This window comes from Meleagris gallopavo, chromosome 7 (assembly GCF_905368555.1).
Source record: "Meleagris gallopavo chromosome 7, MGAL_WU_HG_1.1, whole genome shotgun sequence".
Lineage (NCBI taxonomy): Eukaryota > Metazoa > Chordata > Aves > Galliformes > Phasianidae > Meleagris > Meleagris gallopavo.
In genome coordinates this window covers 30,738,381-30,754,167 of record NC_139410.1, presented here as the reverse complement: position 1 = coordinate 30,754,167, position 15,787 = coordinate 30,738,381, and the positions used below count along the sequence as shown (strand labels likewise).

The 15,787-nt window shown below is 40.3% G+C and overlaps 1 protein-coding gene across 3 annotated transcripts in view; it reads right to left on the bottom strand.

The window, feature by feature from the left end:
- Window positions 1-15,787, bottom strand: part of THSD7B (thrombospondin type 1 domain containing 7B) — a 291,869-nt gene that overhangs the window by 80,770 nt on the left and 195,312 nt on the right. For all 3 annotated transcript variants that reach the window (XM_085228059.1, XM_085228060.1, XM_085228061.1), the window contains exons 14-15: window positions 13,805-13,999; window positions 9,453-9,716 (exon numbers count right to left, since the gene is read on the bottom strand). In XM_085228059.1, the coding sequence (XP_085084185.1) occupies window positions 9,453-9,716; window positions 13,805-13,999 (459 nt within the window). The remainder of the gene's footprint in view (window positions 1-9,452; window positions 9,717-13,804; window positions 14,000-15,787) is intronic.

Sequence of the window (15,787 nt, the reverse complement as noted above, 5' to 3'; positions counted from 1 at the left end):
AACAAACCTGAGACAACATTTACTTTTTATTATTATTATGAGAACTAGATAATATAACAAGGCTGTTTTTGAAGGCAATACACACATCTGCAATACATCATAAAGACAAAATTAAATTGTCCAAAGAACGTCAAATTCCCCTCTTTCTCATACATCTGACTTCTCTCAGAGGCCCAATTCCACAATAGCTGCAAAAATAAATGCACTTTGCAGAGTGCTCTGAAGAGCAATATAGACTTGGGTTATTTGGACCGAGTGGGAAGCATCTTCCAGAGCCAAGGGTCCAGCCCTGGGAGAAAGCTGCTGCCAAATGGCACCAAAACTATCTGCCCCCATCAGTAAAGCATACATGGCCCAAAGGTCAATGGTTTATAAGAAACTCAATTTCTGAGTTCAGGACCCTCCACGGAGAGCATCTTTCTGCCAGGTTCCAGACACACGATGTCAGGCATTGTCAACACAATATGCCACCTAATTTCAGCTGCCAAGTTACGAACCCAAGACATGGGCAAGCCTCATTTAGGCAACTTAGTTCAGACAACTCTACATTTTACAGAATGGCAAATGCTGATGCATTTCTTGTATCCTGATAGTTAGCAAGAATTGAGCACTCTAATACTGCCACTATTTTGGACAGCACAAACCACCAGATGACTCTGCAGAAGGGAACACAGAGCAGTCAGAATAATCTGCAATAAATATTATCAAGGAGGCTCATGACTACATGACCAAAAGCTGACTTTTTTTTTTTTTTTTGTGCATTTTTTTTGTATTTTAATTCACAAACTTGAGAAGTATTACCGAGTATTACCATTACTCTGCTCCAGACCAGGTCATCTCACCCCTGAAAGGCACTGAGGAGCTCCTGAGCCCACACCAATCTGTGCAGCCTCCCTTCCCGCAGTCACAAGTGACACAGTGACCTCTCCAATCAATACATTTAAATCAATACACCGCCTTAATTCCTTCTTGTCTCATTGATGCTAACTGAGAAACCTAACTACATGCTTTAATCATACTTTTGATATTTTAAAAATGTCATTAAGCATTATCAGCCTTGGGGAAATCTGTAAGTGCTTTTCTGAAAGGCACGTAACTGCAGCAAGATCCAGCCCAGGCTCTCCTGGTGGAGTTCCTGATGGAGGCACTGGCTGCAATTCCTGCTACCAGATGTCACCTTGACACAGGGCAATGGACACAAAGACATCAGACCTTAAATAAAGATGTACTAAAAGAAACATCTGCTAGGAGCAGGGTTTTAAGAAAAGGAGGAGTCCTGCTTGTTTTTTATAGCTTAAGCACAGGGAGAACACAACTGACTCAGATGATGGAAAATGTTGAGATAGGAATAGGACATTTTCATGGATGTAAGCAGGCCCCAGCACAGAGTACTGATGTACTGAATTGCTTATAGATTTTTGTTTCAATTTTGCAGTGTGGCTCGGAGCACTCTAGTTGTGAACTTCAATCTCCCCTGCTAGAGCATTTCCTGGCCAATAAATTCAGACAGCAGCAGAAAGCAATGCGATCTTGAGAAGTACTGCAGTTGTTAATAAGCACTCATCTGCTACTGAATTCAAACAAAGTCCTAGATTTCACAGAGGGAACCTGTCCATAGTGAGAGTATCAGGAGCTTTGCAGACAAGCTCTTCATCATTTCATACACCACCCCCACCTTAACAACTCTGGAGGATAGATTTCGAAGTGTATCTCAGACCTAGTCATAAACTAAGGAAGGATAACCACTCAGTTACTCATCATTCACCACTTGGCCATATCCCCATTTAGTGCTACTCTTATTGCAAGCAGTGCACCGACTCATTCAGACACTCACCTATGTGCAATAAGTAGAATTCTAAGTTTTGTAGGACTTGATCCATACAGTCACAAACATATGAAGCTGCCTCTCAATATCATCAGGCATTAAACCTTTTAACACTTACTGGAAGCTTTACAAACCTACTTATCAGAATTCATAAACATAACCAGGTTAAAGAACACTGGGAAAAGAAACCTTGTAAGACACATGAACAATTCTGTTAATGTGTATGTCACTTCCCAGCTCAGTTGCACATCTTTCAAAGGGATCATGAAGCCCTCCTTTGAGCAGGAAAAGTAGAGTTTTTAACACTAGAGTAAGCTCACTAAGAGAATTTCACCATTCATGAAATGACTTCAGTGAAAAAAACAGTATTTCTTCATGCTTCCAGTGTAAGATATTAAATGGATACGCAAGGAGTGAAAACTGTTAATTCTTCTATAATAACATTTTACTAGAGCTTCGGTTTATAACAGGCTGTACTAGTGATAAATGTGTTACTAAGAATGAAGAGACAGACCACATTTCCAAAAGACACACTTTTTACAGACTAGTGTAGAAGTCAGTAGCAGGCTGCCCAGTGCCTTAACTTGCTATCAAAAGTGCCCAAAGCCTCTGATAGACTGTTTCCACACTGAGTTACTATTTCTACACCAAAAGTGTTCTCAATTCCCATGGAAGAGCTTTAATCAAGCTGTCAAAACTAGAAAAAGTGGCCCAACCTAATAATACAAACAAAAGGCAAGATCACAAGCAAGGCTGGGCAGAGGTGGACCAGGAAGATAAGGCTTACAATGCATCAGCTGCTCCACATTAATTGCTCGTGAGCACGCCCATACCCTCAAGGGTTATATCCCATCTGAACCTAACTAACAGCCCAGCATACAGCCTGCTAGTACCCTGAGAGCATGCAGCCTGGTTCACCCTGTAGCAAACACTAGGATTCCCAGCTATCTGAACTGCTCCCAACCAAACTTAGTATTTCAGTGCAGAAACCCAGATGTGTAGTAGGTTAAAAAAAAAGAAAAAAAAGAAAAAGAAAAAATTTCTTCCTGTAGTCTGGTATTGCCATCTCTTCAAAGGGGTTGTTTTATGGAATGCAGAAACAAGAACAAAAGATGGGGAAAAAGAATAGCACATACCACTACAACCAAACATCAGCAGCATCTGCAGAGGATGTTGCTCAAAGAGCTCATTCTCTAAATATTTTCTCATAAGATGTGTGCTTGCTTTCTGTAAGACAAAGATCTGGAAGAATGCGCATTCCTATGTACTAGTGCCTCAGGGGAAGTCTTGCTTGAAATAAACTTCTTTGATAGACAATTTGCCCCATTCAGAAATAACAGATTTTGATGGGTTTTTTTTGGCCTTTGATTCTGTTGCCAGAAAACCATAAAGAACAGCTATGTCGAGCAGCTGTCTTCTGATCCTATTTCATTTGATAATTCTTTTAACATCCATGAAGTAAGAACTATGGCCAAATTTTCTTATGGTGAGTAGATTTTGGAAAGGAAAAAAAAAAAAAGGGAAGGAAGAGATAGAGGGAGAAGTACTGCTCGTTGAGTACTGCAATGAGAACAGTAACTAAAAATCTTGCATACAGATTAGATATAGAGGGCAGGCCCTTTACAGCTCTGCTTCTACACCTACAGCTCCATCAGCAGGCACAGCTGTAATTAAGAGTGTCATTTCACACATGAGGAAATGTGAGGAAATGGAGAAAGGTCCAGAGGAGTACCCAGATGGGATTTTGGGACTAAACTGAGATGCTATTTTCCTTTGAGACAGCAGACTCTCAAAGGTGATAACAGCTTTACGTCCTAAAGTGGAGACTGAAGACAGGATAGGACAAGGCTATTCGCAGAGGGCAATGCTATCCCTTCATTTGTGATACAAACCCAGCTTTCGTTCCCATGTCAGGGGACAGATGGGCAGAAAACAAGGTGAACTTGAAGCTGAAACTTCTTCCTCCAGCAATATTCAAAAAGGTTTGTCCTGCTAAGTAATACAGTCATTTATTTATAATAGAAAAGCTGCAGAGAGAAGAGAGGCGCAAGAGCAATCTCAAAAAGAGCATGGCAATATTTCACCAAGGCCAAATGCCAAACAAAGGTGGTGTAGCACAGTCTGAGCACTGAGCCCACGTATCATAAGCAGCTGATGGTATCAAAACTACCTACTGCTCCCATACTTTATGGAGGAGGCACCCCAAGGCTGCCAAGCTTAAAGCCCAGAACTGGAAAAGAACAGGCAGGCAGGACTGCCAATTTTGCTTGTGAAAGAATGAGGGAGTCAAACACAAGGGCTCATTTGTAGATGTTTGTTGGATGCTGTTTATGGCAGTACAGAAATCTAGTGCTGCAACCAGTAGATTCAGGCATTAATGGTCGGTGATTAAAAAATGCAATTTCAATATGCAATTCTATTCAGGCTAAAAATAAAATTAAATGCTTCTTTACAAAAGTAGGTGAAATATCTGGTCAGAAAAGTTTCTATTTCTGAAGCATTTCAAAAACAAAATCAGGGATTTCTGCAACATTTTCATTCTTCAAGATGAAATTCACCGCATATGAAAAAGAATTCTGAATGCAGCAAGTGCCAGAATAGGTATGCTTTCAAAAACAAACGGGTCTTTACTCAAAGTAGCTTTCCCAACTTTGGTTTTCCATAATTGTTATCTCACGGAAAAGATAAGTGTGCTATCAGTCCAGGATATTAGGTCACATTTCTTTTATCTGTCAGGCTCTGCTTATAGTTTTCTGAACTAAACAAATATCATTTTGCAGAAAGATTAGTGAAGGCCAGCGATCAAAAGGGTCTCATTTTCTCCTAAAATAACTCATTTAATTCAGATGCTTTTAGCTTTTCATCCAGAAACAAAATCATTTTGCTAAATCTGGAATTACAGTACCCTGAACTGAAGGTTTCATGTAAGCAAGAAGATGAAAGACAGAGGGTCAGTCAGCACAGGGCCCACTCGTGCAGCGTTTCAGAGCGGGTCCCCGCGATGGATCCCTGGTAGGTCATGCTGTGTCCATCAACCTGGTGGCCAGTATTTGGAAGTAAGGGAGTACAAACCCCAGAGGAATGCCCTGGGTAAAGGCACAGCTCTACTGTGGACTGACCTTTTAGAAAATCAGACTTCGTGAGACTCAACACTATCTGGTTTTCAGCAACAGGAGTTAAAATTCCTGATCCGTGACTTTGAATATTGTCCTAAATCTCTCAGCATCAGGGACACAGCTGGCCAGGGCAGAAGAATTGCTGTCACTACTGGCAAGTGCTGTCTGCTGTGCCTCAGGCAGAGAGCACTCCTCCAGCAGCAACAAATGAAAGCTTTCAACTTCTCTTTGTGCAAACGCTTGCTCCAGGAGCAATGTTTTACAAGAGAAAAAAACAAAGCAAAAAAATGCTTTGCAAATGAGGATCACCCATCCCAGGTCCCCACAGGAAGAGAACTGACATTCTCAGGGGGTGACCTTGTCGGCAGCATTCCTAGCAGCACTGTCCCATGGACCTGCTGGGAAGCAACCGAGGGGCATCTCCCCATGAGTAGAAACGTCCAGGAACTGTCTCAGCAAACTACAATCCTCTTTGATTTCTCCAGAGGCAACTAAACCATGTAAGGAAACGTCTGACTACTGAGAGCAAGGAGGACATTTTACTACTGAGAGTAAGGAGGACTATTATTCAAAAATTTAGAGATAATTAAAGCTTTTTGTGTGTTGAAGCCCACTGCTCGATGATTTAAAGCGAGGATCTGTTTGTCTGTTGTGCCTTTCTTCCAGGCTCCCGTTGTTGTTAGCAAAGCAAAATTTGAATAGCATAGGCGCATTTCATAAATTCCAGCTTTCCATAAATTCCTCATCAGATCAAAAGAGAAACCCCCGTGCAGCAGCACAGAGATCTCCAGCCTTTGATTTGGAACAGATGAGGCACCCTACGTTCCTCCGCCAAGATTTAAAAACCAAAAAAAAAAAAAAAAAAAAAAAAAAAAACCAAACCAAAAAAACAGAACAAAAACAAACAAACAAACAAACAAACAAACAAAAAAAAAATGCGAAACAGAAACATCACCAACAAAAACCCATTGGCACAGCACACAAAAAAGAGAGGCCAAGGAGTCGCATGAAATAATTTGAAACAAAGGAGGTAGAAATGCACAACCAATGTAAGGACAGATTGAAAGAAGCAGATGAGCTGCAATTAGCAGGACAAATTCACATCCAAAGAGGATGCTCCGAATGCCAACCAGCAAACAGCAACTCTGTGGAGTGGTAAGCTGAAAACAAGATAATCTATTTTTCTGATGGGAAGGACTAATTGAGGCAAATTATCAATTATATTTTTGTAATACAGTTGGAGATATTTACCTCTATCCTTAATTTCCTAATTGGCTTTCCAAATTAAAGAAAGGAAAAGAAGAATGAGCCAACTCCAGCAGGAAAGATTTTGTCCGGTTTAAAAATTGCAAGGCAGTCAATCTGTGGGCTTACTGAGTGGGCCATCAAGGAAAATAACGACACTACTAAAATAAAGCAGCACACTAATCACAAAAGCCAGTCATGTGAAAAAAAGCTGTGTTATGTTGTCGGGTTTTTTTTCCTGTACATCACAGAAAAGCTTTGGTGCAGAGAGAAATTTGTCTGAGATTTGTATTTTTAAGGGCCTCAGACCCTGAACCTCTCTGAGGAGTGATTAATCTCTACATTAGGCTCAAAGCCATTGTTACATTCACGTATCTATGATACATTCACATGGTAAGTCACATTGATGTAGGTGAACTAAATCCTATGGAAGTCTAACAGCCAGGTTTCAGTCACGAAAGGTGAAAATCATTGCTGCAAGAAGGCAAAAGGCCAAAGTTTGCTCTCTAAAAAAGCGACAAACTGACCACTTTTGTTTTCCTATACCTTGTTCTCATGGTATTATCAAGTCTGGGACAAACTTAAATCTGCTTCTAAGGCAAAGTTTGTAACCTTAGATGTGTCTTTCTATATTTTGTAAAAATTCTTCAAAGAGACCTAGCAAAAAAAAAGTAGGTTTTACAAATTCTCACTTTTGCTCAAAGGAGAAAAAGAAAGAATTGTCCTGGCAAAAGGACAGGAGGAAGAAACAAAGAGAAGTCAGAAGAGCTCAAAGAAAGAGAAGAGGAACACTGCTTATCTCCAAATCTGATGAAGCAAGAGCAACGCTTAGATATCACAATGACTGGCATTCAAAAAATAAGGCCATGGCTTAATTAGATATAAATGTAGTCACCTAGAAAATGTCACAAGGTTACCTGATTCTAATTGTGAACAAGACAGACTAAGCTGCTCAGAAAAACCTGTCATGAATAATTTCACAGGGCTTAGCAATTCTGCATACTTCTGTAATTTGCCCTTCTCTATTATGGTTGAATAACATCCTGCTAATTATTAATTGGATAATGATTTGTTTCTATCACTAATTCAACAATATGTTCAGAAGTGCATTTTGAAAGCTCCCAGCTCTTGAGACCATAAATATTGGTCTTATCTCCACTTAACTACTCTGGTTGGAAGGCAGGTTTCAGCTGATGGAAATTGGAGACTGAAGTCAGAAACATCCACGTCTTCCACAGAGGGATGCAGAATTGCCTTGCAGAGAATGGAAAGTGTCCAGCACTGAGTAGCAAGTGGGACTGGGTATAGGATACAACTAAGGAAAGGTTTTGAGAGATCACTGCTTTGGTCTGATCAGGGTTCCCAAAGGCTTGGCATCTTACTGGACTTCTCCCCCACTGTGGTGACATTGGAGTGCTTTTTATTATGGTGAAACCATTGTGATTGCCCTCATAACATGAAATTCTCTGTTTTTGGAGAGCCAGTTAACACATCCTGAATATTACACAGGGGTCTGGCTGGAGATGAGTAATTCACCCTTAAGGGAACTATTATCCACGAGGTGGAAACATTTCACACCTCATTTATCTCCCAGTTCCAAACCTTGGGGTCTTAAGAGCACTCCGTATGTAGACCACAGTGCGTATGAGAGGACTCTGCTGTTCCATACTGACCACCCTTGTAGCCTCTGACATGGATCCTGTGCCAGGGCCACGTTGCAATCATTCCTGCTCGGATAAAAAGCTGAAGACAAGAAAGCCAACAATGATCCCCTTAAGCTACAACTCCCTAAGAAAAGCCTGACCATTAAAAATACCACATAAATATCACTGACAGGCTTCAAGGTTATTCAGAGAAGCCCCACGCATAGACAAGCTCCTCTTTTAATAGTGATAAAAGCCTTGAAGTTTTCAAAAGAGCAAGACACTACAGTCAAATCCACCTTTCAAAGCTCAGCAGCTCCTTTTTGGCAGAAGAAAAGGTAACATTGTGGGGGTAAGGTATAGCATTCCTCCTTCATGGGCCACAGAGGCATAATCAATTGGTACAACAGCACATTGTTGAAACACAAACCACGGAAAGCTGCTTTATGAATCTGTGCAGCCAGCTGGAACAGCCATAAACAGCTGCGAGAGAAATTCACTCCAGAACTGAATCACTTCATCAGGATGTGTTTTTATTTTCCTTTTATCACATGCAGCTCAGACCACTGATCTTTGTCCTGAAGACCCTCCACAGAGCAGCTTCTCCATTCCCTTGTACTCAGGAACAATAATGGCCCTTCTTGTACTTATTAATCTCCTCCCGAGACTTCGTTTCTCCTTTTCCCATTAGAGAGCTCAGCAAGTCTTCCAACTCGCTGCACTACACTATGTGGCATCCTAGGCTTTTTGGCTGGACGTCAGAGAGCATTAGTGTTTTGGGAGCAGCATGGGTAAAGAATTTGCTCCTAAGATAATGCTTTTGCCTGTAAATCAATTCAGAGTAATGATTTCAATGAACTGCAAATTATGGCAATGAGGAGAAAATACCCTAGTGGAGTGATATCTCCTGCTTGTTTCAGCTCTGTTACTGCCCTACGTCTAAGGCATGTGTTTGATATAGATTACACATACAGACAAACTGTTTCTAGGACAGAAGCACAGCCTAGAGTCCCAGCAAGCAGTGAAATTGGAATACATGCTGTATATCGTTTGGATCTCAAGGCTGGTTCAACATTACAAGGACAAGACCACTGACTGCTGAAGTCATGAGTAATGAGCAGCATAACAAGGACATCACAGACCCACTGCAATTATGTAAGACTGTATCAGGAAAACACTGAAAACAACTCTAAGAATTACAAGATTTAGCGAAAATAAAGGTTTTCAAGCAAGTAAAAACTGAAGTAGGAGATATCTTGAAAGAAACTGCTGATTGAAATACAACTTCTCCCTCTAATCTCTAATCTAGTTTAGACTTTTATGGAATTAATACAAACAGTAGAAATCCATTTATATTCCACTAGAGTTCCATTAGTGTAGTCAACTTTAGCCTTCTATTTCACTTTGAATGTAGAAATGTCATCAGGCTCCCAGATGGCAGAAAACCTTGGTCCCAAGAAGGATAAGAAGTTAGAAGAACTGAGTTACAGCAACCTCATGAAAGCTATCCTAATCCAGCAAGAACAGTTACATTCATGTGACAGGCTCCAAAAACTGTTGAGTGGATCGCATCAGGTCATCATTTACATCCGTTGTGCACTTGGGTTTTTTTAATCTCCTTACCTGAGCTGCTACAGTGCGATGGTTCCACCAGCCTGCCAGCCTTATCGTAACAGGCAATAGCTCGCAGTCGCACGCCCTCTCCACACTCCTTGGTGCCTCCATGGGATTGCACTCCTGCCTGCAGCTCTAACTTCCCTCCTCCGATGACGCAATCTGACCAGTTTCCATGGGGTTGGGAGGTAAACACCTCGCAGGGGCACAGCTCTGTTTCAACCTGAGGATAAACTTCTGTGTTCTGGCATTTGTCTCGCTTTCTGCTTCTCCCTGTTCCAACCAGAGAAATCTGTTCGTTAGCTTAACATCTGCTACTTTTGATAACGACATGTCATGTTATTTATACTTGCAGGAATTCAACACATTAGAACCAAGACAATCTGAATGTTAATATCCAGGAACATTTCCTAGGCACCTACTCGCTGCTGCCAGTGCTTTGGAGTGCAAGGACCATGTATTTATCTCCAGGGGCAACCAGAGAACTCAGAAATACTGTTTTGATGGATAGGGCAAGGAGCAAAATGCAAAGCCTTGTTGTACTAACAGTCTGCTCAGAAAACGTTTTGTAATTTAATATAATATCACTTTTCTCTAATTATCTGATGCAAATAAATTGATTGGTTTGTCTCTATTTGCTTGCAATCAATGGTTGCCAGGACAACCTAGAAAGGACTCCACATTAGCCACAACTTCTTCTTTGATGCTACTTTACAAATTAGTTAAAGATGCACTCTGCACACAAACTGTACTTTGAAGAAAACAGAAAAGATAATCCTCAGTAAATTATCAGGGCTGGAAAGCATTTCAATGGTTACAATTGGTTTAATCTTTTCTTTTGCTCTGTTCCTTCAACAGGCTTTAAAAGAAGGCTATTTACACATCTTTCTCCTTCAGCAACTTTAGGAAAGCAGAAGCATTTAAATGAACCTGCAGAGCAGCTCTTTGCAACTGCACTCTGCAGACCCTGCTCCTGGAGGACTTCTAGACATGAGAAGAGGTCCCTGGAAGGAGATAATGCAAAGGAGAGAATCCGTGCTCCCTGAATCCCTACAATTGCTCAAGCAGAAAAAAGGTCTGTGCACAGCCTCTGGAAGGTAAAATCAATGCCTTTCTTGGCATGGGTTAGGCAGTGTGAAGTGGAGTAATCTTTACGCTGTCTGAGCTCAGGAATGTCTTTGTATTTGGCATCCAAGCAGAAGGGGAGATTCATCTTCACTAACAACTGCATCTGTATCACATCCTCAAACACCCCTTGGGGATCCTGTACACTCTAAAAATACTTCTACAGAAAGTTTTTAAAGCTTTGATCTGAAAAGAAATGTTTTCTCTTTGCAATTGCAGACAAGTATGATACTAAAAACAAACAATAAGCTGTATACCCAACAGCCCCCTTGCTAGTCCAGCAGTCATTTCAACAGGAGCACGAGTGGGCCTTGACAAAACCTGTTTGTGTACAAACACGTATCTCTGCAAAGAGAAGAGCCCTTCAGACTTGTGTCCTTCAAACCCCAGCTCTCTAAAAAGTGTACCTCCAGAGTCCTGGGGAAGGTGAAGTTTGCAAGCACAAAAGGAAAATAAGCCCAAAGAAACCAAATAATGCCAGCATTATTTTTTTCAGCTGGTAGCCCAGCAGCAGGCAAGCCCTAAAGGAGAGTGGGGAGTGCAAACTGAACCATGCAGGCACGTGGCTGTGTGTGCCTGGACCTGTGCCCATCTCCCTGAGTGCTCACTCAACGGCTGGGTATCTACAAATCCAGCTACTAGAGAGGATTTGGGAGAAACTTTGAATTATTCTTGTTATCCTCCCTAGCACTCATGAATGTATAAATTCAGGTAAGAGGTACAACTCCCCATGCTTCAAGGAGAGTCTTAAAAGGCTTTAAGTAGATTGGGAACTCTCTAGTGGCAGAGGAATTTGGAATTTGCCATGACTGCTTGGTTCCTAATTTTTGGCAGGACTATACGAAGCACATCAGATATAGGTATGGATGCTAATAACCTCACTCAGCCACAACACAGCTTGTCTTGTCATCCCTTTTGTAGGAATCTTCTAATGAAGGTGCTATCAAAGCCCTATTGTAGCATCCAATCCATACTCTTCACGAAGAAGTCATTTTAGATTCAGCAGTGATGATATTTCTATGATCTTCACAGAGTGCTACAAAAATGCTGATTAAAATACCATTCCCAAACATTTTCAAGGACACAAACCCTTCAATTAAGTAGCATTTTCTTTTTATAAACTCAGCTTCTGAACACTAATAAATATTATATTCATTCAGTATTACATTCAATATTACCAGATAGCACGTACTATGCATAAAAACTAAACGACATTAAGAAAATATATTTCTACATAAAATGTAATGCACCTATAATATACTGAATATTTGACTATTTATTAACTGAAGACTCACTTAAAAGCTGCATTTTCATTATAATGACTTTGAATTTTGATATGTTTTTAATAAGCTTCTTAATTAATGACTAATTTTCTGTGTAGAGTCTATGATTACTTACAAAGTAAAACGGATAATACCAAAAACTGAGGGGGAGGCAGGCAAATACTGAGCAAACAATTAGCAGATTCCCACTAAATGACATTATTAATGAACTCTTATAATTAACTCTAAGCATTCACTTGAGCAGAGACATGCAACTCATACATTCTTGCAAAAAGGCTGAAATACAAGTGGAGTACATCAATGCTATGATGGATTCCCCAAACAGCACTACTCTTGGATCTTTGGACCGAGCTCATAGTGATGAGATTTCAAACTCCAGCAGCTCAAATAGCAAGAATCAGTTATCATCAAGTTTTATGTAAAGAAAGGAGAGCCCTAATCCAACAAACCTCTCTGGAACTGCGGCTTCCTAAAAGTGATTCCTGATTTGGCCTTTCCCTTGGTGGAATCTGTGGCTTTGTGCTGCCCAGTCCCACCCCGAACACTGCTGCCCTTCACCACCAGCTTCTCAGGGTGCCCTGGCAGGCAGTGGGCTGAGGTTCACTTGCATGAACAGATCTATGTCTAATGCAGAACAGAATGAGAAAGAATGTAGGTAGGGCGATGCTGTTTTGCTGTATGGCTTTTTGCAGGCATGTTCATAATGACAATTCAAATTTAAACCACCTGCAAGTAAATATTCAACTTTTTCTTACTGTATCGTATTTTCCATAAGATCACACAGATATTAATCTGATAGAGATGGAGGACTGCTACTATTTTAAACATACAGGCATCAATATGGGTAAGATTTTAGAATATGCTCTTTGACAAAAACAATAGAGCATTTTATAATAATGATTTTTATGCAGAAGCAAAATCTTTACAGTGAGCCGCACTCACGAATGGCAGCTTGATGCCATTATGTCTACATACTGTGATTGCTGCTTACTAAAAACTTGGATCACTTCAGCAGTAACAAACAGAATAACAAAATAATCATGGTACAAGTGCTTCCAGAAGAAAGAAGCAGTGGTAGCTACCCCATTTTGCTGCCATTCTGTTCCCAGACATTATCGCAGCAGATACTCTTACGACTATGTTACTTTTCCACTTCACAGTAGAATTCTTTGAAGTTTCACTTCTAGTAGTGGAGCTCAACTCCAGAAAAGGAGCCATGTGCACCACAGCTCTCAGATACAAAACAGCAACATAACAAGTTATGTATGAGGGTAACAACAAATTTACTGTAAAGCTGGAAACAGTATAATTCATTTTGACTTGATTTACTATGTGGGGGGCAGACAAATCCTAACAAAGCAAGTTGCTCTCAACTATTAACATCCTAGAGTTACAAAGCTTTTCAATTTGACCAGCATTCAAATAAAACATAATCACATACCACAACAGCAAGTATGGAAGAAGGTTCCATTAAATGGTTTGAACCAGAGGGTTTTTTTTATGAATATATATAAAAGATCAAATAAAACTGTTTGAACGATACTGTTCTTTCTTCACCCATGGTATTAATTTGCACTGTTGAACTACTGGATAGTGCTATGCACAAAACTCCCAGTTTTAAGTTTTATCCTGATTTCAACAGTCTAAAATTGAAAAATATATTTATTTTTCTTCATGTTTCATGATTAATAGGTCAAATAAACTCGCAGAAGGCGTAGTCACTATTCGGTTTTCATGTAAAAACAGGTTCTCACCACTGAGGTTTTTTTTTGCAATATTTCCATCCCAAAAGGCACGTGCATAAAGAAGGCAGTGATCAGAATCAGACTAAAAATCAATTAGGAACTGCCTACTCTCTTCGGGATTTTCTGAAACTCCAACATCAGTTCACCAGCATCTAGGATACATCACTCAAGAATATCATGATTAGATAAGTATTAGAAAAGATTTTACCTGTGAGTGATCGTCTCCTAGTTTTTGTTGATTCACAGTCAAATGAGCATGCTGTAAATTTAGACCAAGGGGTAAACGTGCAGTCATCTTTACAGGGAATGAGACAGTCTTGCACAAGAGGTGGCATAGGTCCAGCCCATTTCATGCATTCAGAGACGTCAGCGGATTCGTTGCTCTCTGCCAGGCATGTAACAGCTGGAGAGTAAAAGGACAGAAAACTTTATACTGTTCTGTGTGTTGTATTACACTGTATTTAGTCTCCGCTTGTGCTCCGTGCAAGATTCACTCCTCTGGCTTAATAGCATAAAGCTGATTTATTTTTAGGTCATTATTCATGCATCACTCAAACATGTTCAAAGAGCTTTGCAAAACCATAAAGACACATTCTTATTCCAGCAGTCTGTTGCCTAAATGATGATATAAATTCAATATTCTCGAAGAGGCAGTCATTGTAAGTGTTGGGGCAACTGTTCAACTAATAATACATTGTAAGACCAAATAAGAAAAGATATAATAGCGCAGCTCTGTGCCATAAAGCACGTTTGGTCGAGGTCAGGATTCCCAAGCTGCAATGCACACATCCCCCATGGAACTGAAACTGCTTTGAAGTGTGAAAAATAGAAGTAAAAGAAAGCTTCCTTTTCCACAATTGTCATCCTCTCTGTACTGGATAAAGAGAACAAGTGTCTGAGCAGCAGATGCTGCTTACGGAGCTCAGGGCTTCTTGCAGCAAGATACAGACTGTGAGCCCTAAATAGCGTGCAACCTCTTGGGCTCCCTCTCTTTGGCCACCTAAGATTCTCTCTCTCTTTCAAACAGATGGAGATGTTTAGGAGAAAAAGCAAGACCTATGCCTTCTCTTCCTTGGCAATCCTGTGACATGATAGGGTATGCAACCTGCTTTTATGGCACATGACCACTTGCTATAAGAGCACCACTGAATGGATGCAACAATATGAAAACCAACCAAACCCAAAAAGCAATTACTATATAGGCATCAGGTGAAGACAGTGTCCCTCGGCTGAGCTCCACCCAACTGCAATGCCTTTAGCATGGGCAGAGGGAGAACTCCTCCACACTAACACAGCTTTACCTCTGCACACAGTCTAAAGCTTTACCTCTAAGACTGGGCCATGGCAACTGGAAATAGCAGGCACAGTGCTGGGGTGAGGCTGAGGTCCTGAACTTCGACTTAGATGCCGTTATGGTCAGTCAAGAGTCAAAGGGGGTTTGCAAAGAGCACAGCCCAGGACTGACAAGCACTGATTTTCCCCAGATTCCATTTTAAGCCAAATTCCCTTTTCCTTCAACACCTCACACTTTTTTTGAAGCTAGCTTGTAACAATTTATTAAGGTGGGTAATGGCACTGAATAGCCATAGCAGGGGACAAATGTATTAATGTAAAAATCTGAGTCACTTGAAGCCTACAATAAAACTTTCTCAAGTTTCAGTGAATTAATAATAAGTAATTATAATAAATAAAAATAGCCTGCACATCATGAAGCCTTTCATTTCATTAATAATAATTAATTCTCAGAAAATCTCCAAGATTAGGCTATTTATATCCTACAATGTAGGTTAACCAAGGCAAAGAAAGGTCGTGACTTGATTAAAGTAATGAAGTTGAGGACAGAGTTAGGAATTAAATTTGGCCCCGAGAGTTTAGTTATGGCAGGCTTTCTGACTTCAGGCAAGTCCACATGTTGCACCACAGAGCTACAGAAGATGAAATGATTTAATCCAGATATTATTATTTAACTTCAACAACCTGTGTTATTACTTCATGAAGATTACTAAATAATTCAGATTTTTGAGGCTGAATATATTTTTTCTTGTTGCTGGCACTTCATGTAACTAGGAGTGCATTAAGAGAAAGGGAAAAATAACTCATTGTTTTCTTACAATTTAAAGATTTACCAAGGTGTAACTCTGCAAGAATTCACACAGATTCTGTTTTTAACTATGGTGCTGCATGGGAGTAA